Genomic DNA, 28,000 nt, shown 5'->3' with positions numbered 1-28,000 from the left:
GTGCTTGCAGCAGCACCAAACACTGAGATAAGGGAGGGGGCAACATTTACCCTGTAGGCTGCAGCTAGACAGCAACCAACAAGACTCTCCAAAGCTGCCACATATGTACTCTAGCCTCAGTTATTACCGCTGACCGTCCAGCTCCGGCTGTGTTTTTTATCTGCTCCCTGATTCTCACGGTGGAAGGGAGGTGATTCTCCTCGCCGCCATTTTTAGGGAACTGCCTGCCTGTCGAGGAGAGAAACTTTGCTCGCCGCTGCCTGACGTTAGCAGGCAGCTCGTTGTGACAGTTAACGCCTGACAGTCGTTAGCCAGGTCAGCTTGCCTTGACATAAATTACTCCTGGAGCCAGCTCGGATAAATGCAAAACAACGCTAAAATTTAGCCAGACTCGGCGTGACCGTCTGTATTGGGTTCGGGCGATTGTACAGTTGTTAGATGAGCGTATTAGCATTGCTAACTTATTAGCTAGCGAATTCACACTTTGATTTCCCCCGGACTGCCTCGTCTGTGATTTGGCGTCAGACACTTTTCTCCGCCGTGTTCAGGGTGACTGGATTAATCAGCCGCTTATACCCACTCCTCAACCCGTGTGGATTTATATTAACCAGGTGAGTATGTCGCTAACTTTTAGCTTTCTGCTAACTAACGATGGGTAGATTTCTTCTGCAGTGGAGCTCGGTTGCAACATTGGTTAGCTTGCGAGCTAGCCAGCTAGACAGGCTGCTATTCGCTAACGTTAGCTAACCAAAAGTTGCTGTGACAACTTGTATGGTCTATCGCATCGACAGATTTTAGTCTGCCTTATTGGACACAATGGTGTTTTTGTTCTGATTGATAATGTAACACATCAGCAAATAATATCGATGCCCTGGACGCAAGGCTATCGAGCACAATTGTGAGTTGGTTTGTTGTGAATAATGCGAACAGCCTGCTTTAACGTTAACGCACCTAAAGAGGGGTTAGCCAGCTACGTTAGCTTGCTAATCCGCTTTATGCAACTATCGTTGCAAGCAGTGCCACTCCCTCATTTTTGTTTTTGTCCACTGTGGCTGTAACGTCAAGTGAAACTCGGCTTTGGAGGTGTCTGTTTTGGAAGTTTGCTTATCTGCCGGGGACAAACCATGAGTCACATACTGTCTGAACAGCTCGCTGTGTTACGGTAGGTGACATCGGTCAAGCCGCTATCTGTTAGTGTCGCACGTACGAGTCCTGGCGTTGTGTTTACAAGCAGCATCAGCCAGGAGAGACCGACAAATCATTGCTTTTTCAGTGTGCCTGCATCCATCGCCCGCTGATGGCTGTTTTTGTGCACTGACGTGAGTCGCATTCCTCAGTTTTCTGTGTTGATATTGCGTAACACTGGCTATCACTCAGCAAGCCACTCTTCTGCTTGGCTTATCTGTGACTCCGCCGCTTGACTTGTGCGTGACAGTGGATCAGGTACACAAGGATTTAACATAACATTCTCAATAAGGTTAAATCACGCGTAACGTCAGTGTTGTGACACCAAGATTACAATTCAAAACGTGTCTGTTGGAGTGATCTGTCAGATTTAATGTGTAAGGCTTGATATACCCAAACACCTACACATGCTCTGTGTTTTATGTGCCAGATATACAAGCTCTCTTTGACAAATAAGCTCTGCAGTATGAGCAGTCCACCTATTTTGTTGGTGTCTGTAGACCGTGATGAACAGACTGTCTATGATATAAATGCAGCCTATGGGCTGGATCTGAGAGACAGGTACAACTTGTCCCCTTGCTGTTGTTATTACAGATTTCTGCTTGGCTACCTGTGCCTGCTCTCCTCTGTTCTTGGTAAACCTATACTGATCTGCACACCTGTCATTTGTTCACTTATGTCTCTGACGTGCTTCGTCAGAACAACAGTGCATTCACAGACTGGAACAGCTCCCCCTCTTTACTTTCAAGGACTTGCTGGTAGCTGATGATGAGAGGTACGCAGCTGTTATTGCTTGTGAACATCTCGATGCAGGAGAGGCCTCGGTAAAGTCATGTTTTCTTTTGTGTCAGTTATATCGGGGGTACTGAATATGGGCACACTGCATAATGGCTTTAAGTGTCTCCCAGGAAAAATGGATTAGAGACTGGAGCAAAGCCTGCCCTGCTTGTTAAAGTCCAAGTCAGAGACAGTCAGCCACTGCAGAACAAGATTGGTTTCATTATATGTATATGGTCCACTACAGTGCTGCCACCATACATTTTTTAAAGTACTTATGTCATAGTATGAGCACTGATTTTAATCCTACAGTGATTTTTTTATTCTATTTTTTTTAAATTTTATATTGAATCTCAAACTTTCTATCTGGCAGTGGTCCTCTGGTTTTCACTGGCAGTGGCATCAATTCAAAAATAGGTTTATTTTATTATTTATTGAATTTGTAGTATAAGTCTTGTTCCTCAAAAGGAGTTCCAAAGAATCTACTCAGGGTCCTTGATTGAGACTGTCTGCTGAACAGTTGGAAACCAATAGCATATTTGATGAGTCAGACTAAGAGCAAGAAGCTTAAAGGGGAGGATGGGCTCATCCACAGTTCTTCCTCAGGTGATGGGCAGAGGACACACACAGTACAAACACAATTTGCACAATAACACTTCAGTCATTTGATCTTCATTAGGTTCAGTCTCAAATTGTACATGTTTTTGGAGATGATTTCCAGTTTTATACAGTCTAAATGATTCTGTCCCAAGTCCAAGTTCCTCTTAGCATCCAGTAGTGCTTCCATTTGACATGACAAACTGCATCCACTGGGATGACTTTGTAAACTTGGATGTTTGGATGCCTCTATGCCCTTTTCTTTACCCAAGTGTCTCTTCTTCAGAGGAAACTTGGTTTGTTGTGAGATTTATCCCGATAGGAAGAGTGAAAACGGAGCTCTTTGAGACAAATGGGACAGGTCAAATCCTCTTAGTGTCCGGTCACTCTATTCCTCTCCTCTGTCGCCATCACTTCTGTAGCACCGCAAATCGGGATGGTGTTGTTTTTGATGTTGGGTAGCTGGAGAGCTTTCACTTCCTCCACTCAGTGAAAGCCACAGTCTGTAATCAGTCTGGGAAGCAGGATCACGGACACCCCACCCTCCATACTGGGTGATATAAACGTAGCATATGAACCATTTGAGCAACAGCACACATGTAGGTCATGAAATGAACATTGTTTCTGAACAGCTGTGATGTTGCGGTAGTTTTTAAAAATGAAGCACCAAATTCACCTTTTCTCTCAAAATATTGAATCTAATACCTAAACTGAGTACAGCGGCAGTTTCAAGCACAAATCCGATGCTGATTGGTGTAATTCTTCTATGTTTAAGGTAGCATGAGGGTGCAACTACACACTGTAAATGGAGATTATCCTCTTGTGAAGATGTTCTTCTTGTAAGGAGAGAGAGAAATAAAGCAAATCAAAATGACCACCAAGTCTTGAGTTCCCACAGTCCAGGAAAATAATGTTTTAATGGCCCTGTCCACCCACACAGGTGGTTTCAGTTATTTTGGTTTGTGAGATTCAACTTTTCAAATTGACTTGAAGCTTTACTGAGTTTGTCTCTGTGCATCTGAAAGATTCATAATGGAGTAAGTTGGACCGCCCTAACAGTACAACAGAACTAGGACAGTCATGGAGATGTCAATCAAGTACATATTATACATGAGAAGAGGTATAATCAGCCAAAATAACAAAAAACTCCTACAGTATGTGGGCATACCATTGATGTGCAGAAGCTCTAAAATATTTAATCTGACAATCTGTTGATAGTGGCTACTTGTGGAGGAATGATAACCTTTCTTATACATCTCAGGATTGCATTTAACCCAGTGTTACTGTTGTATCAGAACCATTATCAACGTTGACTGTAGCTAACCAGCGTTGATAACTGATGATAGTAGGGCTGCTCGATTATTGCAAAAATCATAATCACTATTATTTTGGTCAATATTGAGATATATTCATGATTATTTAATGCGATTACGCATTGACTTTGGAAACATCATGTATTTATTGATCTTTTAAAATACCTGTCTTTTTAACAGTCGATTTACTTGAACTTTTAAATATAATTCAACTGAAAAACAAATAGAAAATAAATGTAAAAAAAGGAGATTAATACATTTAATATATATATATATATATATATATATATATATATATAATCACAGATCAAAATAAATAAAATCAACTATGTTGTGGTGCGCTACTACTACCTACTGAAAACTAAACTATATAAAAATAAATTAGTACAAAATAATTGAAATCATATTGTTATTGTAGTGATTGTTAAGATGCATGTTGTGTGGAGAGTGATCAATACTAAAACGATCATTCATACTTACATACAAACAAAAGGTTTGACAGATATCACTGACTTATATTATCCTGCAGTGTGTTTACATGCACTTGAGTAACAAGGTTACAGTCGGTTTTCTCTAGAAAGCTGATTTCTTAACTGTCATGTGAACAATAAACCTGCTTTCTGTAATCAGAGTAATCGGAGTATGGGATTAGAGAAACCTGGTTCCCACAGGTGGATTTCACTGCCTGCAGAACACCGATTTCTCTGCCATGTATACGCGTAACCAATCTAATGCTTTTCTAATCAGCTTTTTACAATTAAGCACAAGATCATTACAAGCACCGAAGCGTCTTCGTATCTAAAATAATAGAAACCAAAGTCTGACTGAAACTAAGACAAAGTAACCTGTAGATGTCTAAATAAGTCAGTTTCCGCCACTGATTATTTGACTGTTAGATTCAGACACATTGGCGCTGTGAGGAAGACTCCGCTCTGCCTGTCTGTCTGTCACTGCGCTGTCCGGCTGCTCCGACACACAACGCGCTGGATTTATAACAAATCATTGCGAAACAGAATGCGGCACAATAATTTTTTTTTTATCTCAATTATCTTGTTTTCATAATCGTGAGAGGCCAAAGTCGTAACTGAAAATAAAATTCGATTAATTTCCCAATCCTAGATTATAGTAATTGAAACTGTGTCATGTGGTTGTTATGAGTTTTTAAAAAGCCAAAAATGTAAAGGAACTTTTGGTGGATGGATGGATGTCTCAGGCTGCATTTTAAGGTTTTTATCAGCACTTCCTGAACTTCTCTCGTATATCTTGCGTATCTGATAGGCTATATTCTTTTCTCTGCATTTTGACCAACAGCCAGACAGCAGGGTTGCTCTTGTGTTGCTGACCCTGTGCAGCTAAGAGAATTTCACCAGGAGGATCAATAAAGTATTTGATTATTTATTATCTCCATTTCTCTCTCTCTCTCTCTCTCTCTCTCTCCTTCTCTCTGTGACAACCCTTGCTACTCAGCCTTTGTATATTGGTTGCCTCTTCATTAGGCTTCTTGGTGATTTTATAGCGCGGAGGAAATCAATTCACATAATACATCAAGAGAGAATCCATTTTCTCGAGCACTAAAGCAAAAACAACTTTTGGTGCATTTCTTGAACACACTGTTCCCTGTGATAACGAGTGTGTGCGCACGTCTTGCCGACCAGTCCATCTCCTCCAGATTCAGTCTTGTGACTTTGTGTTCAGTGCTGTGTTTCATTTGGTGCGTGTGTGTGTGTGTGTGTGAGAGAGAGAGATAAATACCCAATTGTATTTATTTGTTTTCTTCCTACATATTGTCTACTCCATTAGAAACATACACACAGTCCAAGTCTAGTCTAGTTTAATTCTCTTATAGCCTAATAAAATAATGAAGCTTCCATTCTCTCATGTCGAGATAACATCACAGCAAACTCCTCTCAAAAACTGGCAAGTCACAATGAATTAGTTTCTTTTCTACGGGTTTAAAACAGTCTCATTAGTATTCATAAACAAAAGTCAAGTTACGTAACTCGTAAAACACAATGCACAAATAAATGCAGAGTGATTTGTATCTGTAAATCTGCATCTGTGCCCCCTAATTTACCACCTTTTTATATATCATCATTTGTCATCAACAGCACAGTAGAACAGTGTCAAAAGAATCCACACAAATAGGTGAAGATTCATTATACGTATTTCCATTTAAAAAGGCTAAGTTGACATACAAATGATGATATATAACCCCCTCCTCCGGTCAGCTAACACCTCAGATAGAATCTAATTCTGTGGGAAGTACTGATATTATTTAAAAGAAACATGCAGTTCATGTTTTTGACAATGTAATTTGAATTAAAACAGTTTATTTGGCTCCCTGTGTCACTAGTTAGCCCTGTAATATTGATAAAGTACAATTAATACACATATGGGAGGGTGTGAAGTTTGGGAACCACTTACAGCCTTTAAATAATTGTGATTTCAGACACGCAGTTGTTGACTGGCACTGCCAAAGCCCGTTTACAGGGAAGGAACATAAAATTATTTAAAATTTAATTTTACCACACCAGAAGAAAAATCCACAACCTCACAGTAACATCTACCAACATCTTCGCATCAGAAAAACTTAATTATCAGAACAAACTATTAGAAAATAGTCCAGTAACTGTTAAAGGGAAATGAGGTCATTTCCTAACAGCAATTTGCAAAAGCCTTTGAGACAAGGAATAACATTTTTTTTCATTGAATACAGCTTTAATTAAGAGGAATTAATTATACTACAGCTATACGGAGGCTGGCAGTCGTCTCGACCAACGTTTCATCTGATCAGTGTAATTGTACTAATGTGTCACATTTTGATTTGACAACACGGTGACGCTGCTCACGGCTCTCCTAATGTCGCCTGCAGTAAATAGCCAGTAAAATACTATCTGATAGTACGCTTGTTAGCGACCTAGCTTGTGATCCATTTCACGGTCGCAGATTGAAATCGGTGTGTGCTGAATCAAGAAAAGTATTCATGAGGAAGTGCAATCACATGTTAGGTGGAGAAAAGTTTTTGTGGTACAGAAAGCATTGATATCAGAGTGTTGATAAGATTGTTTTGTTGTTGCTGCTCGCATGCTGACTTTTGTGGGTCGAGACAGCCTGTATTGTCTTCGCTGGGCAATCATTTAGAGTACAGCAGTGATTTTTTTTTTTTTTACTCAGCTTCAAAGCTTTTCTGTCTTTTACACAGAAGTTACCAAAATCTCAACATTTATGATAAAAGATTTCTCTCAAACACACACACACACACACAGTCTCTGTGTTCTCCATTTACCTTATAGCTTGAATTCATAATGTCTTTTAAAAATATTGTATGATTCACATCCACCATCCCTGTGGTTTAGTTTGGTAAAACTGGCACTTTGTGTGTTGAGAGTCAGGTTGTCACGAAACACAGGAGAATTTGGTCTCATGTGTTGCATAACACTTGAACACGGTTCACCGCTTTTAACATCAGTTTCATGACATTATGTGGGATTTTGCATACAGTACATTTGCCTAGTTTCACACTTTTTTCAGATGCTATAAAAGATATTCAGCGGACGTGAAGTCTGGTCATTATAGATGGAAGGCCATGCAAGCCAGGTCTCCTTTAACTTCCAACAAGTCTGGCATATTCATAATATATATATAGTTCAGCTCATTGTCTTGCTAGAAAATGAATGCATTTCCTACATTAAGTCAGACTGAATGGCACATCTTAAAGAATAAGATAGTACTTGCCTGAAGTCACTGTGCACATCACCAACTCCTTACACCTGATTATCCACAATGTTTTATGCACTTTTGTTGTGTTGTGGTAAAACTTAGATTTACAGGGCTTCTTTGAGCCCTATATGAAAGTGAAATTATGTATAATAATAATAAACAATCTGTGTTATAATGCCTATCTAATAATGCTGCCAGCAGTCAGACAAAATGTTGAAGGACTCTCTGTTCACTAGAATTCAACATAAAAAGACTAGACCTCTGTTAGTGTTACTAAAGTTTGCTCCCAGCAGCAGTTTTTAGCTTCTCTCCACTAAGGTATTTGTTGTCCTTGAGGGCTGTGTGTTTTGGTATAAGAACTCCGCTCTTGTGTTGTTTTTTTTTTTCCTCAGTCAGCTGGACAGCTTTCAGCAGGACAAACCTTGTGACATTCAGCCAGCAGTGTGGTTTTGGTACAGCGGGCTGCCAGGCTGCACTGATAACTACAGCAGTTGGCTAGGTTAGCGCCGCGGTGCTGCCAACCCGAAGATAAACTGAAAGGAGGCAATGAGTTCACCCAGTGTGTGTATCTGCAATGATACACATGTTGTGTCGGGGTATGGAGGGGGTTGTTGGGCTGAAGACAGGATGTGGAGATCAGGTTGAAAAAGGTGAAGTAGTTTTTTAAGACTGTGTGTTGCCTTCCTAACTAGATGAGGGGTGTTTCTTAGGTGTAGCTGCTGTTAGGCGCTGGAATAGGTTTTCAAGGTCAGAGTAGCCTCAAGGTTAGACAAGTATGTAGTATGTGGTCACTGGTTTGATCTCTGGGCTGTAGGGCTATTAAAACAATGCAAGATGTTGCTGTTTAAATTAATAATTTAAAACAAAATGTTATTCAAAAACTAACAAAATGAGAAGTTTTTTTATTTACATGTGTTAAGAGTTTTTCTTCACTAGAAGTATTTGGTCTAATTTTGTACAAATTTGCAGTATAGTGATATACGTGTTTACTTAAAATATATATGTTTGTTAATATTGCAACATTTCTTTTTGCAGGATGTGGTCATACTGGCAGCTTCCAGGTGTGAATGTGTATATAATCTGTCTATGACATAACACAATTAGCATGTTTGACATCAAGCCACAATTTCGCATGAGACAGATGAGTTCGTTATGCTCGGCGAACCTTTTGTCTTCATCCTGGGCAGAGATGCATCGTGCAGTTAAAAGTGTATATTCACAAAGAACGTGATGCGTCTGAAAGCTGAAGTATGTTAACTGCAAATCATTTGTAGACATCCAGCAGTAAAAGTCCCAAATACTGAATGATTTCAGTAATTATTGCAACCTAAAAAGGCTGATGCAGTAAAAACATAACAAAACTCTTTCAACATAACACAAATGACACACAGTGACAACAAATGGCACATGATAAACATCAGAGCAGTGTCATCTATACCACACAGGAAATAAAATGTTGACAAATGCTGCTAATTTGTATGAAACTTAATATGATCCCCATTTGTGTAAGTGACTTTTTTTTTTTCAGTGTTTCTATAATATAACCCAATGAAAGGCTTTTATAAGTTAGAAACACTCATTTTAATTCATGTGAACTTGCACCAGTGATGAAATTATCACAATTGTGTATAGTAGAATTTGCAGTATAATACACAACATGCATTGCACACACATACTTTCAGCAAACTTTGCATGTGCACACATACATAAACTAATATTACATGCATGCCACATGCATTAACTAGAAATAAAATTGATGAATCCAGTTTAGAGTACACACTAAAGGTTGACCTGAGGCCCTCTAATTGATCGTCCGTTAGAGCTCACCCCTCATTACATTAGGCCACCTCGTAACCATGGACATGAAATCAATCCTTGAGCTGGTATAATTGCATTGCCCAGTCATTCTAGTAGCTTACAGATCTGCAATAATTGCTGAACTGGTTCACTTGTGATGACTTTGCAATTAGCAGATTATATTCTATAGGGTCTAGCACTTGGGGGGGGGGGGGGGGGGGGGGTTGGACTGGATGAAAAGAGATTTCAATGAAATGTTACTGAGTCCATCAAGTTTTCCTTGTGGATTTGTGTTGCAAGTTCCTCTCCCTTCAAAGTTTGGACACTGATTTTTCTCACTGGTATCTTCAAAATCACATCAGCTGAGCAAGTAGACTCTTCTTTACACTGTGCAGGATTGTGGTGTTTTATCTTGTCCTTGCTAACACTCCCGTCTGTGTCTCCTTGTCTCTCCTTCACCTCAACCCCTCCCGTCTGTCCATCTAGGTGCCCATGTGCTGGTTCCTTAGGCCCATCCATTACTGCAGATGAATCTTCAGCTGCTTTGGCGTAGCTCAGCACCCAGATAGTCCCATCCCCTTTGCGTGGGTGATAAGGGACTACATCAACCAGGATGCCCTCCTCCGTAAGGGCAGGGAGCCTGAAGGATCCGGAGGTGGCTGAGCTTTTCTTCAAAGAAGACCCAGAGAAGCTTTTCTCTGACCTTCGAGAGATTGGACATGGCAGCTTTGGCGCCGTCTACTTTGTACGGCAACTACATCTTCATACAGACTTCTAAGAAATCTTAGATGTTAATCAGGGAGTTGATCAGCTAAATTCTCAACAGTCCCATAGTTGAGTTGATCAATTTTGTTATGCAAATTTCTGAGTAATACAGTAACTCAAGGCTGTTTACTTGCTAGTTAATGTTAGCAACTGAGTAAACCTCCCAGAGTTTGTCCCACAGTTAAAAAAAGTTAAGCTGTTTGATCCTAAATAAAGAGCAGAAATGATTTGTGCAAAGTTATTTTTACCAGTCCATAGTGGGGTTTAATAGCAGCAAGGTACAGCAGAGCAATATGACTCACTCATAGCTTTCTGATCTCACTTTTGTTCATGAACATTGCACATAGTGTGGTTTAAAAAGTACAAAAGGTCTTGAAAAAAACCACATCCTCAACGTGAGAAAATATACAAAGAAATAAATGTACTGTATGTTTCTGTGTTATTGTGTACTGACGATGTATTCTGTGTTTCCCAGGCACGGGATGTGCGCACGAATGAGGTCGTGGCAATTAAAAAGATGTCCTACAGTGGGAAACAGTCTAATGAGGTGAGGTAGCAGAAATGAGATTGATTATATTTATGTAATAGTTTGCAGACTTGACCATAAACATTTCTACACTATAGAAGTATAGTTTGACACTAGAAGTCTGTTTTCACATTCCTATGATGAAAGTGGAAAATTTCTCTGCACTCATTGAAAATCTGAGTTGAAGAGGCGGGCCTACAAGCAATGATTTGTGACATCACAACTAGCGTGGAAGCCAGTCCTGGTCCAGTATGCAACTTGCACAAGTGTGATATGGAAACTTGAAGCCCCTAGTGCACAAACACTGAGAATGGACCTTCTAGTGAGGCAGGAGACATCTTGTATCCAGCAGTGAAACTTTTTTAAAATTATTTGCATATTCACAGATTGTGGATTTTTAATGAGGGAGAAGGAGTAGATGCCATTTTAAGGATTATAAAGTGGTAATTATATGTCGAAAAAAACATATCAGACACATTATTGTTGCAAGCACAGTATTTTTATGTCTTAATACATGTGTGGAGGATCAACAAGTGTTTACTCAGCAACAGACTGTGGTAAAACGGAAGAAACCTTTTTTTTCTTATGTATGAAATGCTCACATGGTCTTTTTTCATCATCAGCTATAACATAATTTATCTAGATATTGGAATTTGTAGCGTGGAAATTCTTCAATTAAAAGTGTCATTTTTAAATGAAATATAAAGAAATTCTTTATCCTTTTATTTGATTATGTATCAAACCGTGAATTTTGTACACTTTGTCACAACTTGTATCAATGTAGCTGCTCTTCATGTGATACTGTACTTTCTGTGCCACAAACCAACATTAGATCACATCTTGGAAACGTCATGTAAAAAAAAAAAATATTTGCAACAAATCATGAATGCTGAAATCATTGATAAATATTCACAAATAGTGAAAACCCAAACATGAAAGCCAGGAAAAACAAAGAGCGAGCTGAATTCATTGAAGTAATCCTGTATCAGTAAGCAAACTACTTTGCTACATGTGAATCCATCATCCAGAATCTGTGTGTCTTCAGGTAATTTCAGGTTGTTTAAGGCCAATTAAAGAGCTGTTGGACTACGGTGTTATTGTTGGGTATCGTTACAGTTCTGACTGAGATTGACCTCCTGCTCCTAGACTGCTAAGCTGTTACACTTTTAGCTTCCTTCTAGTAATACAAAACACACAACTCACCATCTCCACAAGGTCACTCCCGTGTGCTCACTTAAACTCTCGTCTTCCGATACAGTTCGGTGTGCTCATGATTTCAGATTAGCTATAATCAGATTACACATAATCTGTGAAGAGAACCACCTTACCTCTGTTTACATTGAAAGACAATCTTCTGCGCTCACCTCTAACGCAGAGAGGAACTCAAAGCCAAGTCTCTTCTTTCCCCAACAGAAATGGCAGGATATTATAAAGGAAGTGAAGTTTCTCCAGAGGATCCGGCACCCCAACAGTATAGAGTACAAAGGTTGTTACCTCCGTGAACACACAGCATGGGTAAGTCACATGTTTACACGCACAGAATTACCTTATACTGTATGGAGACGTACACTATATTATATACTTTGTTTTTTGTTTCTACCTGTAGCTGGTGATGGAGTACTGTCTCGGCTCAGCCTCTGATCTGCTAGAAGGTGAGCGGTTGTTAAACGTCGTTTTGTGTCAGATTTCTCTTCCGCAAGAGATGAGATGTTTATGTAAGACTGTTTTTTTTTTCTCTCCATCAGTTCATAAAAAACCTCTACAAGAAGTAGAGATTGCTGCCATTACACATGGTGCTTTGCAGGGGCTGGCATACCTTCATTCCCACAATATGATCCACAGGTGAGTAAATTTGTATTCACTAGACCTATATTGTTTCAAGAAGCTTCTCTTAACAGTAGATCCCTCCGCTCTCTCACTCATACACTTTTTTTTTTCTGTCTCTCAGGGATGTGAAGGCAGGTAACATCCTGCTGACTGAGCCTGGGCAGGTCAAACTGGCAGACTTTGGCTCCGCCTCCATCGCCTCGCCTGCCAACTCCTTTGTGGGAACGCCATATTGGTGAGTGAAAATCTTCTCTCAATGACCTGAAAAGTTTGGGGTTTTTTTGCACATGTGTTATATGTTCAGCTGGCCAAAAATGTTGACGTTATGAATGGTCTCTAATTGAGTGTCTTCTTAAAGAAACATTGATCCACGAAATTGATTTGACTGTAAAAAGTATTTTAATCCTTTTGCATATTCACACACACAACTGAAAAGCTGCCTGCTGACATTGCTGCTGTGATTTGTTGAGGATAGAGACATCATCCTACAGTGCCTTTAAGTTTTATAAGATTTATAGTAAAAGAAAGTTACTGTTTTCCTTTATTTATCTTTAAAGACGGGGCTGTGACAGTCTCAGTTATTTGTTTTATTATTTGTGTGTTTTAAAACTGACTTTAAACCATCTCCTCGTTTATCTTTCTCTATTTCCCACCTCAACTTGATCTTATTCCTCCATACAGGATGGCCCCAGAGGTGATTCTGGCTATGGATGAGGGCCAGTATGATGGAAAGGTAGATGTCTGGTCCTTAGGGATCACCTGTATAGAATTAGGTAAGTGACAGTACATGTGTGTATTGCATCATCTTTTTAAACATAACTGCCTTAGAAAGACTGTTTTTCTTTTAAAAAATAGTATAAAGTTTAGTCCTAAAATAGATCAAAGGTACAATCTGTAATCCAGATGTTCCCAAAGTATATCCCCACCCCACCAGGATTTGTTAACACTGCCAAATAGATCGACATGTTTTTAAATATACTAACTTTAAAAATATTAACTCTTATCATCTCTGTTGCAGCGGAGAGGAAGCCTCCCTTGTTTAACATGAATGCAATGAGTGCCTTATACCACATAGCGCAGAATGAGAGCCCCACACTGCAATCCAGTGAATGGTGAGGTGCCACACACATACACAAACACACTCACTCACTCACACTCACAAGATAAGTGTATTTATAAGTGTATAAGTGTATAAGGTATTTTGTCTTGTTAACCTTTTATTGACATTAGGGCTGTGCTATATGACCAAAATCTCATATCCCGATATAGGTCATTTCATATCCTTATAACGATACCTATCCCGATATAGCGGCCCCGCCCAGACATTTTTCTCTCATCACACAATACATATCGTCATATCGCACAGCCCTAATTGACATATATAAATGATAATCAAAACAGATATTTGAATTCATCATTCGTATAGCAACTATCTGCAAGTTGTCTCAGCAGTGAGAGATGAAAAGCAAAAATGACATTGGACTTTATTCTGGAAGCTTTTACAGTTTTAAACCCACTATAAAACTTCAGAAAATGCACCAGCCACAAGTGCGACACTGCTACACTTGATTTCTAATGATGGTAAATATGCTGGTTTGTGATGTCCGAGACGCCACCACACAGTGTGACCAAAGGGCAAAAGAATGTCAAGATATGAGTACAGATGTATCCTGTATGGACCAAAGCAGAAGGTCTGAAAGTGGACACTTGTCTGAAGTCTGAGGAAATCTTCAAAGCACTATGCACAGACTGGCTCCATTATGCATATTGCATATCCGACCTGGCATTCTACCTGAAAAGTATACGATTAGATGAGGGGAATGAAAACAAGCAGCACTTTGGTCACCAAGGACAAGGCATTTAAGACCGCATTAATGTTTTTGAAAATTTAGCCAATCTCAGAGGAATTTTTAAGGAGTTAATGATAACGCATTATGTACCTAAGACGATGAAATTGAAATTAAAACGATGTCGACATTTGCTAAAGGCCGTCCGTGTGACCCTTTATCTTCTCATCTTCGTTCCAGGACGGATTACTTTAGAAACTTTATCGATTCTTGCCTTCAGAAAATCCCCCAGGACAGACCGCACTCTGACGACATGCTGGGTGTAAGTACACACACACACACACACACACACACACACACACACACACACATATTGTACACTGCTGTACAGAAACAGGGAGCAGGGTCAGTGTGTTAAGATGGAGATTGAAAAACCCTCTGGTAATAAATCTCTCTCTGATGTTTGCGCTCTGTTCTGTCCCTATAAGCTTCTATTTTGATTCACTAATCCTCTTCTTCCGGATTTATACACACTCTCACACACTTTCACACACACACATACAAGCAGAACATCTACAGGGACACACACAGAGCTCTGTTTTATAGATAGAACACAGACATAATTACTGTAGAGATGTGAATTCTGCATCTATTGTTAAGTAACTGAGCAGCTGTCACTTAGCCCACTAATGGACTCACTGTTGCTAATGGAAGTTGTCCTTGGGTTATGGCAGCGCTGCACACAGTCTCTTTTTTTTTTATAAATGTCAAGTACCTGTTCTTAAACACAGTTGAAACTGTTACTGTTTTCTTTGTAACTGCTTCTCCTTGTGTTGTTGTGGGGTTCTGGCCCAACTTTCCAGCAATCTGCACGGAGAATGACACTAAAACATGGGAAAACCTGTGGTGAAAACTGACTGTGTTGAATGTAATTTGAGCTTTTCAATGTTTACTTTGGTCTGCTCTGGTCAAAGATAATCATTTGAGATGATATCTGTCAAATTAAAAAAAAAAGTGAATGAAGCTTGTGCCCTCTTCCCCAGTCAAAGTCATTTTTGCTGCATTCCATATGCCGAGAGTCTCTTTAACGGATGTGGTGATCAAATAATTTCCAATAGTCACAACAGAAACATGAGAATAAGAGCCAGGCTGACAAATATGGGAATTTCCCCTTTTTTTTTTTTTTTAAAGGATGAAAACTCATGGTCATTCCCCTTGCTTCTCTTTTGATGATGTTCCATCCTCTTTCCTGTCACCCTCCCCTCCAGCATGCGTTTTTGCAGCGTGAACGTCCAGACTCCGTGCTGATGGATCTTATTCAGAGGACCAAGGATGCGGTGCGAGAGCTGGACAACCTGCAGTACCGCAAGATGAAGAAGATTCTCCTCCAGGAGGCCCACAACGGACCAACAGCGGAAGCCCAGGACGGAGACGAGGTGTGTGGATGTTTGTATGTTAAATTAAAGCTAAAGCGACAGTGTTAGAATAAGATTTGTGTGTTGTTGTTGTTTTTTTGAGCACAGAAATACACTTGCCACCAGGGAAAATAACCAAGCATGCATCAATTTGCATGCATGTCTGTCTGTGTCTCTTGGTCTTTCTTGTTTTTTCTCTCTGGCTTCTCTCTCTCTCCCTCGCTCTCGCCTCTGTCGTCTTTCCGCTCTTTCTCCAGGAGCTGGAGCCGGGCGCAGGTCGGACAGGAACGGTGAACAGCGTTGGCAGTAATCAGTCCATCCCCAGCATGTCTATCAGCGCCAGCTCCCAGAGCAGCTCTGTCAACAGTCTGAACGAAGCTGCCCAGGACAGCCGCAGCGAGCTGGACCTGATGGAGGGAGACCACACGGTCATGTCCAACAGCTCTGTCATACACCTCAAACCGGTGGGTTAAGTGACACAGATCTGAATTCTGTTATTGTTTTTTTCAGATTAATTAAATCCTATAAATCATTCTCACTCTATCCCAAATCCTCCCAATGCTTCCTTTCTGTAAGTACACTGTTAAATAGTGTAAGAAAATAATGTGTTAATACTGCTGCCTCATGTCTCCAGGAAGAAGAGGAGAGTTTCTCTGGGGAGCAGGCAGCCAGCAGTCAACCCTCTGAGCCCCAGGAAACGCCAGCTCAGGTCCCGAGGAAGCACTACCGCAACAGAGAGCACTTTGCCACCATACGCACAGCGTCACTCGTGAGAACACACTCGCTTTACCCCTCTATGTTTTTCATCTTACTTAAGTAGTCAAATTCCTGTATTTTAATCCGAATCTGAATGGACTGAGCCGATTCCCTCCTTCGTCCCGCCTCGTCTCGCAGGTGACCCGAGAGATGCAGGAACATGAGCAGGACTCGGAGCTGCGGGAGCAAATGTCAGGATACAAACGCATGAGGCGGCAACATCAGAAGCACCTGATGGCCCTGGAGAACAAGCTGAAAGGGGAGATGGATGAGCACAGGCTGAGGCTGGACAAAGAGCTGGAGAGTCAGAGGAACAACTTTACCCAAGAGATGGAGAAGCTGCTGAAAAAACACCAGGCAGCCCTGGAAAAAGACGTACGTTGATGCACGAATAAAGAAAAACGTGTACACAAAATATTAAGTCAAGGGAAAAATAAAGTGACAAAAGCGCGTTTAATTTTCATTCATATTATATTAAATACCTCATCTGATTACTTTACAGGTTATATTCAATTATTCCTGTTTTAAAGTGTGTTTCTACAACTGAGGCAAGTGCTTTTTTTTATGTCTCTTAATCAATTTCTTCTTTTGGTGTAGCTGAAGACGTTTACCAACGATGAGAAGAAGTTCCAGCAGCACATCCAGGTGCAGCAGAAGAAGGAGCTCAGCAGCTTCCTCGAGTCACAGAAGCGGGAGTATAAACTGCGCAAGGAGCAGCTCAAAGAGGTAACACACCATGACCTACTGATGATTCTGTCCATCATTGTTTGTTTTCAACAAAAACAGTGTCCAAACAGTGTTTACAACTGTGTGGCAGGAGCTGAGCGAGAACCAGTCGACTCCAAAGAAAGAGAAGCAGGAGTGGCTGTCCAAGCAGAAAGAAAACATCCAGCACTATCAGGTCAGGATTTCTCAGATAATATCTACACATGCAAGACCAAGTGATGATTTTATACAAACACAGCAACGAATTTATGCATTCAATAGAATCTGTGACACTAACGAAAGTACTAACCAGGCCTGACCCCGCTTAACTTCTGAGATCAGTGTCCGTAAACTTAATCTCCCAAGTCATCTTGAAGATTCTGTGTGAGGTATACAGTAAATTATCATAATGCAACATGATGTCCATTACCAGGCGGAGGAGGAGGCCAACCTGCTGAGGAGACAGAGGCAGTACCTGGAACTAGAGTGTCGGCGGTTCAAACGCAGGATCCTCATTGCCAGACACAATGTGGAGCAGGATCTGGCCAGAGAGGTACTCACACACATAAGGAGTACCTGCTACCACCACCCACTCTGACTTTTTCATTAATTTTTTATTCATTTGACCACTCTCACCTGCCTTTTCCCTTCTTTTTTTTTCAGGAGCTGAACAAACGGCAGACACAGAAGGACCTGGAGCACGCCATGCTACTCAGGCATCACGAGTCGATGCAGGAGCTGGAGTTCCGGCACCTGGGGACCATCCAGAAGGCGCGAGCAGAGCTGATACGAACCCAACACCAGACAGAGCTCACCAACCAGCTGGAATACAATAAGAGGAGGGAGCGGGAGCTGAGGCGCAAGCATGTCATGGAGGTCCGACAGCAGCCCAAGAGCCTCAAGGTATATAAACTCATGGAGAGTTAATTGCTGTATTTCTGTAATTTTAAACTTTGCTTTAAAACGATGACGACACTTCCAGTGGTTAAGCTCCTTTGCTCAACATCTTCTGTCTTCTTCAGTCTAAGGAGCTTCAGATTAAGAAGCAGTTCCAGGAGACTTGTAAAACTCAGACCAGGCAGTACAAGGCCCTCAGGAACCACCTGCTGGAGACCACGCCCAAGTCTGATCACAAGGCTGTGCTCAAGAGGCTGAAGGAGGAGCAGACCAGGAAGCTGGCCATCCTGGCTGAGCAGTACGACCACTCCATCAATGAAATGCTCTCCACACAGGCTGTGAGTACCTGAAGAGAAGGTCTAAGGAGTCTGGGAGTATATGAAACATTGATATGAAAATGTCCATATTTAGTTTCGTCACAGGGAATCATTTGAAAATGTGTAATACTGGTGGAAAAATTAAACCTGAGTATCAGTATCGATACCAAAACAATACATTTTCATTACCTCAAATTAAGGAATTTAAAAATGTTTTCCTGAAAAACCTTATTATATAAACTTAAACAAAAGAAGTCAAACTTCTCAAATGGAGCAATGTTTATGTGTCTTTGTCTCCAGCAGCCGTAAAAGAACTTCACAATAAAATACAGTTTTAAAATTAGCAAAATTATTATATAAATCAGGAAATGTCTCATTTAAGAACATGTGAACAACACCAAGAATGCAACCAATTTTTTTTGTACACTTCCAGTACTCAATACTTACTACAGACACATTTTGGTCAGTGTGTACGGTAAATATTTTTCCTGTCTTGACATTTAAAGTTCTTGAATTTAACAAATGAAGTCCTCAGACGTCATTAAAAATCCTTGATTCGTGGAAGGGCTCTTACACTTATTGTTTTCTGTTGTAATGGAACATTTTTTGTATTTGTTTCTCTATTTGTTAAAAACGTGACGCATGAATACTTTCAAGGCAAATATTAGTACATGTATTGTGTTCTAATTCAGATGCAGCATTATTGAGTCCAGCATTATGAGGAATGAAAATTAATTATTCTGTATTAACGTCATCCGGGCAAAAAACAAACATCACGGTGCTTTGACAGACAGACTTTGTATCTTTCTCTCTTTATGTCTCTCTTTGACTCACCTGCCCTCAGCTGCGGTTAGACGAGGCTCAAGAGGGGGAGTGTCAAGTTCTGAGGATGCAGCTGCAGCAGGAGCTGGAGCTGCTCAACGCCTACCAGAGCAAGATCAAGATGCAAACAGACGCTCAGCACGACAAGGAGAGGAGGGAGCTGGAGCAGAGGGTCTCACTGCGGAGGGCTCTGCTGGAGCAGAAAGTAAGAAAGTCCCTGGAGTTTTGCCGAGTGTTGTCTGTTGTCAGGATGTGTATTACAAGTCCTGTCAGTAAATATGGGATTGATAGTAAACACCAAAGCTGTACTGTGCTTTTGAATTTTTGTCATGGGACTACCATGTGTTGACAATCATGTACTGTGTCTTTAAGCTAAAGATGATTCAGCCCTTCCTTAGTTTTCTTAGTCTTTTCCCCTTGAATGGACCTTGTTTCTACGTGTGTTTTAAGATCATTTGCACATAATATCTCAGTACGTAAGTTGTAAATGTCTTTGTTATAAATATTTGTTTTGTTTTTTTCTAAATCTATGTAGTTTTTCTATTTATTATACTTTTTATTATTTCGGAGAAAAACATGATTCATTATCTTTCTCAGGAATATAAAAAATCTGGGTCAGTTTTTTATTTTATTTTTTTTCAACCTAGAACTGAAGAACCAGCTGTTTTTTCAAACAGACAAATTGTTGTGTGCACATTTATCATTTATTTTGCACTCACTTGTCCACTGTCTTTATCTCCCCAGATCGAGGAGGAAATGCTCGCCCTGCAGAACGAGCGCTTGGAGCGAATCCGCTCCCTGCTGGAGCGCCAGGCCCGAGAGATTGAGGCTTTTGACTCGGAGTCCATGCGGCTGGGCTTCAGCAACATGGTGCTCACCAACCTGGCTCCCGATTCCCAGGGAGGCTGGGGGGGAGGAGGTGGCGGAGGCCAGGGGGCTCAGGGAGGAGGCCATTGGCCCGGAGGAGGCGGAGGAGGAGGCCACCATAGTCATCACCACCAGGGGGGCTCCAGCTCACAGCAGCCCTGGGGTCACCCCATGCTGGCTGGGGGCCCGCCGCCCTGGAGCCTCCACCACCCCGGAGGAGGGGGTCAGAGGGGGAGCGGGGGAGGCGCAGGAGGGGTGAGGAACAGCCCGCAGGCTATGAGGAGGACGTCATCAGGGGGGAGGAATGAACAGGGCATGAGCAGGAGCGCCAGCATCACCTCTCAAATCTCCAACGGATCCCACCTGTCGTACACCTAGAAAACACCAATACACACATACATACACACACACACACACACACACACACACACAAACAAGCAACACAATATTTGTCTTAACATTAAATTCTTGTGCACCGAGGTCACACTGTTGACAGACACACACCATGCATGCACCACACATGCTTTACATAGACTTGTTGTTATTTCCCACAGTACATCTGAAACACACTGCACAGTACTGAGGCTGGGTTTCCCTCAGCCCAGTTCCTCTCCCATCACCACTGCTCTCTCACATCAGTGTACTGCTAGCAGGAGTCTGTGGAAACCCAAAAGCCCCGACGTTAATCCAAGATGGCTGAGCGCCATATACAGTATGCCACAGTGCAATAGTGTCATTTTTACTGTAGCCTAAAGAGGTATTTTATGTGTTTATTTTTGCCATTTTAGTCTCTGTTGCCATAGATCCAGAGTAGTATTGTTTATTTGCAGTTGTTTGCAGTATGCTTTCCATAAGGATTTTGGGCAAATCTGATTGCTCTGATATCGTGGTTGCACAATAATATTTCACATTCAGCAGGCAGTTTTTTAAAATAACATTTGGAATTTTGTCCTCGTGCAAATGATAAAATCCCTGCAAACCATTCACAGCTTAAGATTTAAGCACAGACAAACAACTTACTGATAGAAAGTTTAAAGAGATTATTTCTTTTTGTGCAGTCACAGGAAAATCAGAAGGCGGGAGGTAATGTAGGGCTCTGACTTAAGACTGATTGAATGATGGACAGTTTTAGAACACGTTGAACAGGTCTAGAGGGAATATTAAAAGAGAATGTGCAAAGGTTGTTGTAAGTGAGTACCAGTGGGTATCTCTGACAAGTGTAAGAGTTATTATGTACTGTGAGCGATGCCGCAAAGATGCCAAAATGTAAAGGTGCAGAGTCAGATTCGTCATTGTTTATGCCAACATATTGTTATGTATTTAAAGAGATTGTGCCAGAGACAGTCAGTTTATTCACGTGTTGCTGGATCGGAGGAGAAAAGCAGTCATTTCTCGTGCATGCTCATCCTCATTGGCTCGGCTCTTGGGTTTCCACAGGCCTCCTCCGTCACTCACACCTGCCCCGTTGGACGACCAGACTGAGGGATACTACAGCCTGAGCGGTCCACAGCCCCTCGTGACAGGGATGGGTTTTCAGCAGCACTAACCTCTACTTGAATAGTTTCAGAACTGGTGTTCAGTCTTCACTTGTTTGCCGTAATTTATTGGTCTAATCTGGCAATGTGTCGGTGAAAGCGACGCACTATGCAGTAGAAAACTTTCTCTGACGTATCAATCATGCCTGTTGGCCTACCTCAAGAAGACTCAAGTAGTGCTTCACCAGGGGGTGTTGTGATCCCCACTGAAAATGTTAATCAGACACATTTACGCACACACACACACACACACATACGTACAATACTTTTTCTTGATTTAAATTCCTAGTCAAACAGAATGTCCCTTTACACACTTTGCTGATGAATGCATGTACCAGGGTAAATTTTGTGAAAGTGGGACATAAAAGTGTAAAAAAAAAAAAAAAAAAAAAAATCTGAATTTTTGAAAAATAGCGCTCTTATCAGTTGTTAACTGAGCTGGCTGTAAATGAGCAACAGCAGCAGGCAAATGTAAGTTCAAAAAACTTAGTATTTGTGTCGGGGGGGCAACTTTTTGGGCAACTTTAACCATCACAGTTGCCTAAAATCGTCCCTGTGTGTTGTTTGTGATTTCAAAAAAAAAAAAAAAAAAAAAAAAAAAGATCTTTTTAAAGTGTCTAGAATCAAAGTGAATGAACACGCAGCGTGAGGAGGAGCTTCACGAGCCCTCTGCTGGTTGGTGACTGCTGAATGTCTCGGTGGGTGGATGGGTGGTGATGCTGTGATCTCCGCTGCCATGCCCCTGCAACCTTCCCCGGTCTGACACCCCGCTCTGTCTCACCCCTCGTGAACCCCAGTGTCGTGTTCTGACCACCGATCTCCCCGCTTCCCTCCACCGCCGTTTCCTCCCCTCCTGAGCCTTGGTGTGGTCTCAACCTCCTCCCCCGATCTATTTGGGAAGAGCTCTTCAACCAAGTGAAAGAAAAGAAAAATATATATACCGATATATGTATTATTATATAAATTTATTAAAAAAAAAAAAAAGGATTATAGAGATAGAGGTGGAAGTCTTATGGTGAAATGCAGAGTTTATGCATTATGATTCTTCAGAGGTGGAATGTACAGGAACCCTGTTAATATTGTATATTTTGAATTAGAAAATATGGAAATCTAATTGACAAAGTGAAGACAAATTAACTTCTTGTGATGCGAACACAGTGACGTGGTTTTAGACCAGCGGCGTTCCAATGAACGTTTGATTTACCGGCGCTGGCTGTTCACTGTCTTAACTTGCAACTGCGAGTTCTGAAACTTGTTACAGATATTCTGTTGTGAATGATAACACAACTCTAGGTCAGATTGCCTCGAGCAAATGGCAACGTTTTGTTTTAATGCTGAATGAGGATGATTTTGCACATAATTTGAAATCTAGATAGGTTTAGCCTTGCTGTAGCATTGGCTATATTTTACTGACATTACGATACCCATTATAGAAGATTCAGTCTGAGCATTTAGGTTTTTCATGGTTTTTAGAAGACTTACGGGCCTAAAGTCAAGGTTATAATAACATAGAAAAAGAAAGAATTGTCTCTTAAAGATGTAGAAAATCAGAAAAAACTGCTGAATTCTAAAATATTTGGCTGCATAAATGATATTTAGTGTACTCTACAACCTGAAATTGTCTCAAAATTGTTGCACAAGACAATGAAAATGTATCTGTTATTTGAGCTGCAAAACTTAGAGGTTTTGTGGGGTGAACCCTCTTTTGTTCTGGTTACACACAAAGCATTTTCACTCTGCACTTAAGTATTTGCCTTTTTTTAAAATCTCGCCACCCAGCAGTCAGAACTTACAATTACAATAAATTGTTTTTCTTGGCTCATTCCTGAAAACAGGAAAAAAACAAACAGAATGTGGTGGTCCCACTTCTCTCCTCAGTCAGTATGCCATTGTATCCAACATCTTTTATCAACCTTTTTTCCAATTCTCTATTGTTTTATTTCCTTTAATGCCAGAAAGGGTAATTTTATTTTCCAAATGATGTCTGCAGAGGGCCAAACAAGTGGCAGATTTTTAGTCCTTCTCTTGTGTTTACTAGAAACCCCAGGTGTTTTTGCGAGGCAGTCGGGGCAGAGTCTAGCTTTAGACCTTGGTCACTGAACTGGATCATTTGCACTGATTGCACAAGTGATTGACCAGATTAAAGAGTCTACTGTGATCACCCTCAGCGTGCTGAGGGATGGCTGCCATTGGCTGACAGAAAGCGGGAGGCAGGGTTACGTCTCTGTACAGTCTGTTTATCAGTATTCCTTTTATCTCTCCTGTCATTTGGTGGATCTTGCTGTTTTATTCTCCCTGGTCCAGAGACCTGTATTAAACTGTATTAAATTGTATAGATTGTGCAAAAAGCTGAATGTTGCAAAGCAGAAGAGAAAAGCTATTCCTTACAGATGACAAAGTGATTTAAAATGTATAAAAGAAATTCAGAAACAAAGTTTAGGGGATAAATGTAATATTTTGTTTGTAATTACTATTTTTTGTTGGAAGAGGGCTACTGGATAAAGAATCATCTGTAATAAAGTAATTTTAATATTTCTTCGTCCCATGGTGATTTGTGTGTGAGAAGCATTACAGAAACCCTTAACTTCATCCTAAATATTTGAAATCTTTAAACTGTTTGTCAGAAATGCCTGAGGTATTATGATACAGCAGTAAAGAAAAAATGTGTAGTTGACTTCAAACTGCATGTTTAATTTGCATACCCTCTCTTTGTAGACTCAGTACACAGGGGATTTCCTTACAGCTGCAGCCAGCAGCTACATTGCCTTAAATTGTTGCTGTCAAATTCCTTTTCTAAAAATGTTCTGAGACTATATATTTGTTATTTGTCTTCACCAATTTGGTAAAGACAAACAGCTGCTCACTGTCCATTTTCTGCTGATTTCCTTTTCCAGTTCTTTGAAGGACCACCTGAAAACTTCTAGAGAATAATAAGTAAAACTCCAAAGTTGATAAAATCTCTCTCTCCAGATCTCATCCTCGACCCTTTCTTTCTCCTTAGCGTGTATATGACCTCTTCCAGGTGAAGTTCCCTTCCTCTACTTCCACACTGCTCTGTTCAGGCGCATGAGATCTTTGTCTTCTCATCATGGTGGTTCTCCTTCTGCGAGGTGGAGCCATGTTGCTGGTCCTGTTCCTCTGCCCGGTGTGACTGTATTCTCCTGCAGGACCATCCTTCTCTTCCCCTTTCAGGAAATCAGCCATTACCCTGAAGTACTCCAGAACTGCGATGTGACTCCAGTTACCTTCCTCTACCTCCTCATTCCCAGTCCTCCTTCCGTCGCTCTCTTCATGGCCCTCCAGATTGAACCCACAGTGCCCTCCTCTGTCTGTCAACACCAGAAGGAAATAAGGGTTGCTCTGGAAAAGCGGAAGGGGCACGGTGGACACAGGTGGGAGGAGAGGGTCATCGCAGCTGCAGATGCAGAGCACAGGCACTGCCACCTCATCTGCATCTCTGAGTGGTTCATTCCTCTCCCAGTAGCTGTCCCAGTCCTTGGCAGGGGAAGCTCTCTCGCCCAGTCCCCAGGCCACTGAGGGTGCCAGGCCCCGTGAGGAAGAGGATCCTGAGCTCAGCCCAGAGTTTAGAGAGCTTATTGGAGGTCTCGGGGCTCTCTGCTGATGCTGGGCTGAAGAGCAGAAAAGAGTTTCCTCAAAGTTTCTGAGGGAGGAACAGCTGAGGGCTCGATCCACATCCAGCACTGCTCTGAAGGAACTGCCATATCTTATGATGGCAACAAGTGATGAACGAAACAAAATAAGTTGTTATGATCATGTCCATATGGCATCCATATCTGTACTGTAACTAGCATGAATTAGAGTAATGTGGGACGATTTCTGCAATTGGCACTTAAGATATATATTTTATGAAGCCAATACATCATATCTGCACCCAATACCTCAATGTGTTTTCTAATCATATCAGAAAAAAGAACGCAAACATCACACTAGGTGAAGAAATGGTAAATATAAGTGTTCCTTGTGTTGTGCCAAAGTGGTCAGCAACACTCGAGGCCAAAGTGCATGCCCACATTTGGTCATTTCAGTAATTACAATGTTTTTGCTGTTACAGATAATATAGCAATGTATTATTTTATGTATTAATATTAGTAATTATATAACTTGTAACCTGCCTAAAAATAAGTTAAAATTAAGCATTAAAAGACTAATTCCCCTGAATAACTATTGGCATTAGTCATTTAATGTACTTAAATGCATATTTCACCAGCTTAACAACACATATGACCACATTAGTGGGACGATGAAAAATTGACAAAACATTTTTTCACCATATGATAGCATATTTTGAGACATGAATATATAAACACAATATGATAACAATTGCCAACATTGCTCCATTTATGACTTTAACATTGATTTATATCCTTAACATTGAAGTTTAGTCAAAATCCTTTGAAATGGACTTCGCAGCAAGTACTTCCTGTTGGAAGACTCCCCTGTCCCACTTTATGGCATCACATATGTGGAGTCATGTGATTTCAATTACATGATACTCCAGGTTTAATTTGACAGCAGTCCTAATCACAAATATTTGATAGAAAAAGAGATAGATGCATCTGAGCTTAGGTGTCCCACATTTGGAAGTGTCCCACATTACTGTAATTCACCCAATTATTAATACATTACATCTTGCTGTAATTTCCCTCACCTACTTAACTGCAGTTTCCGGTGAAAGAGCACCCCCGAGCGATAAACAGGAGGCATAGCTGTTTCAAACCACAGCTGGCCCAGGAGTACAGGTGAGATGGCTGCAGCCGCTGTCAGGTATGAACTTGATCCACACTCTCCCAAGTAGGAAAGAAGAATCCCTGAACCTGAACCCTCACTCACTGTGACCAGCGCAGAGGACGGGTGGCAGCTGTGGACATAAGCAACCGCCTGAAACATGAAACTTATCATCAGTGCCAGGTAAAAACATTGAATCAACAAAATATAGATTTACAGAAAATTTCCCAGAGTCCAAGGTGAGATTTGATGAGACTGATGAGACAGTCCAAAACCTTCTTGAATTCAATGAAATAAAATAGAGAAAACAGGCAAATCATCACCTTTGTGAAGCTGGAAACATTATATGTATTATATTTTAATATTTTAATATACACATATAATATTTTTATTCTTTTTTGCACAATGTATCCACTATCAGAATGGCTCATTTTCTGTCCATTGATTAATTGCGTAATCGACAGTCTCATGAAATCATTATTTACAAAAAACATAAGATGATAAAAATAAGAATGTGCCATTTGGTGCAAACCACAATAAAAAAAAAATCTTTCTGTACCTGCTCAAGATCAGCTGGGTCTCCAAACTCAGTCAGGCGTGCTGTGGTCATCGGGCACCCTGCTGTGCCTCGAGGGTGAAACACCACCACATAGAAGCCTTGACGCATGGCTAAATGGCACAGCGCTTTCAGGTGAGGTGTCATCCCTCCCCAAGACTGCGGGATGAGGATGAGGACAGGAGGTGTTGAGGTGAAGCAGCCCAAAGCTTTTCCTCCTGACTGATGCTCCTTCCTCCCCTCCCACCTCTTCCTCCCGACCGCCTCACCCAGTCTTGTCCCCACAGCCCAGTCCAGAGCTATATTTCCTCCATCCCTCAGTAACAGATGGTCTCTAGAGAACTGCAACGTGTCTCCATGTTGTCCACACAGCAGGCTGGACAGAGTCTGGAGGTGGGGGTCGCCTCTGGGCCAGGTGGCCAGTCTTGGCCTGGCCAGAGAGCCACAGTGCCGCAGCAGATATTTGGCCAGAGCAGTGGGTTTGCAAATCAGCCTGGGTCCATCTGACGTCTGGCCTGATCCAGATAAAATATCTGTCCCTGGTGATCCGGCCTCCTCGGTCCATGTTCTTGTATTTCTGTCTAGTGGCAGCTCCAGGATCAGGCAGATAATGACCCAGAGTCTCCAGCCTGCAGCCCTGACAGCCAGCTTCGTCCAACAGCGCACTCTGGGCCAGCGGAGAGCCAGAGACAGCAGCAAAAGTAACAGTGACGGGAGCAAACAGAACAAGCAATCCCATACAAAGAGTGCCACTGGTGAATACATGATTGAGATTGTAGTTTCACATAAAATCCAAAGTCTTCTCAGGGACGTTTGTAACCTCAGACCCCCATAATTTAAAAACTCCTGCCTGGTTGTAAAAATCTAGCTAGATAAGTTGACTGCCATGCTGAAAAGTCATCTTTTTTTCCTCCAGTTTGTTAATAAATCCAAGAAGATTTAAGAGCTTTAAGATTTAAGAGAGATTGTTGTGTCCCCCCCACTGCAGCTCCTCCTCCCCTTTCTCCTCCCTCCATAAATCATTTACTGCAAGCTTAAGCTCAGATAGAAACTGAACAAACACAAGCCACATAAATCTGTCCCATTAATG

The 28,000-nt window shown here is 41.2% G+C and overlaps 2 protein-coding genes across 2 annotated transcripts; one reads left to right on the top strand and one right to left on the bottom strand.

Annotated features, from left to right (window-relative positions):
• Positions 1-23: 23 nt before the first annotated feature.
• taok1b (TAO kinase 1b) lies at positions 24-24,143 on the top strand. Its single transcript, XM_042430803.1, has 21 exons — positions 24-611; positions 9,876-10,134; positions 10,630-10,701; positions 12,094-12,195; positions 12,287-12,332; positions 12,426-12,522; positions 12,629-12,742; positions 13,189-13,280; positions 13,526-13,619; positions 14,535-14,616; positions 15,563-15,730; positions 15,967-16,173; positions 16,344-16,478; positions 16,604-16,840; positions 17,063-17,191; positions 17,283-17,366; positions 17,604-17,723; positions 17,834-18,073; positions 18,193-18,405; positions 19,229-19,411; positions 19,951-24,143. Exons 2-21 carry the CDS (start codon positions 10,003-10,005, stop codon positions 20,449-20,451), a joined length of 3,048 nt encoding a protein of 1,015 aa, XP_042286737.1. The 5' UTR covers positions 24-611; positions 9,876-10,002; the 3' UTR covers positions 20,452-24,143.
• Positions 24,144-24,605: 462 nt separating this feature from the next.
• LOC121910531 (protein ABHD15) lies at positions 24,606-27,675 on the bottom strand. Its single transcript, XM_042431773.1, has 3 exons — positions 26,914-27,675; positions 26,278-26,507; positions 24,606-25,332 (listed from the first exon to the last, which is right to left on the bottom strand). The coding sequence occupies exons 1-3, from the start codon at positions 27,673-27,675 to the stop codon at positions 24,606-24,608; spliced, it is 1,719 nt and encodes a 572-aa protein (XP_042287707.1).
• Between the last annotated feature and the right edge of the window lie 325 nt (positions 27,676-28,000).

The sequence above is a fragment of the Thunnus maccoyii genome, chromosome 13 (assembly GCF_910596095.1).
Source record: "Thunnus maccoyii chromosome 13, fThuMac1.1, whole genome shotgun sequence".
Taxonomy (NCBI): Eukaryota; Metazoa; Chordata; class Actinopteri; order Scombriformes; family Scombridae; genus Thunnus; species Thunnus maccoyii.
Note: the sequence above shows the minus strand (reverse complement) of the source record. Positions and strands in the feature narration are given on the sequence as shown.

Coding starts and splice junctions, on each gene's coding strand:
- taok1b (XM_042430803.1), top strand. CDS start 10,003: ATGCCCTCCTCCGTAAGGGCAGGGAGCCTGAAGGATCCGGAGGTGGCT. Junction 16,174..16,343: donor CTGTCATACACCTCAAACCG/GTGGGTTAAGTG, acceptor TCATGTCTCCAG/GAAGAAGAGGAGAGTTTCTC. Junction 18,074..18,192: donor AGCAGCCCAAGAGCCTCAAG/GTATATAAACTC, acceptor TGTCTTCTTCAG/TCTAAGGAGCTTCAGATTAA.
- LOC121910531 (XM_042431773.1), bottom strand. CDS start 27,675: ATGTATTCACCAGTGGCACTCTTTGTATGGGATTGCTTGTTCTGTTTG. Junction 26,508..26,913: donor ACCCAGCTGATCTTGAGCAG/GTACAGAAAGAT, acceptor TTCATGTTTCAG/GCGGTTGCTTATGTCCACAG. Junction 25,333..26,277: donor CGGAAACTGCAGTTAAGTAG/GTGAGGGAAATT, acceptor TGCCATCATAAG/ATATGGCAGTTCCTTCAGAG.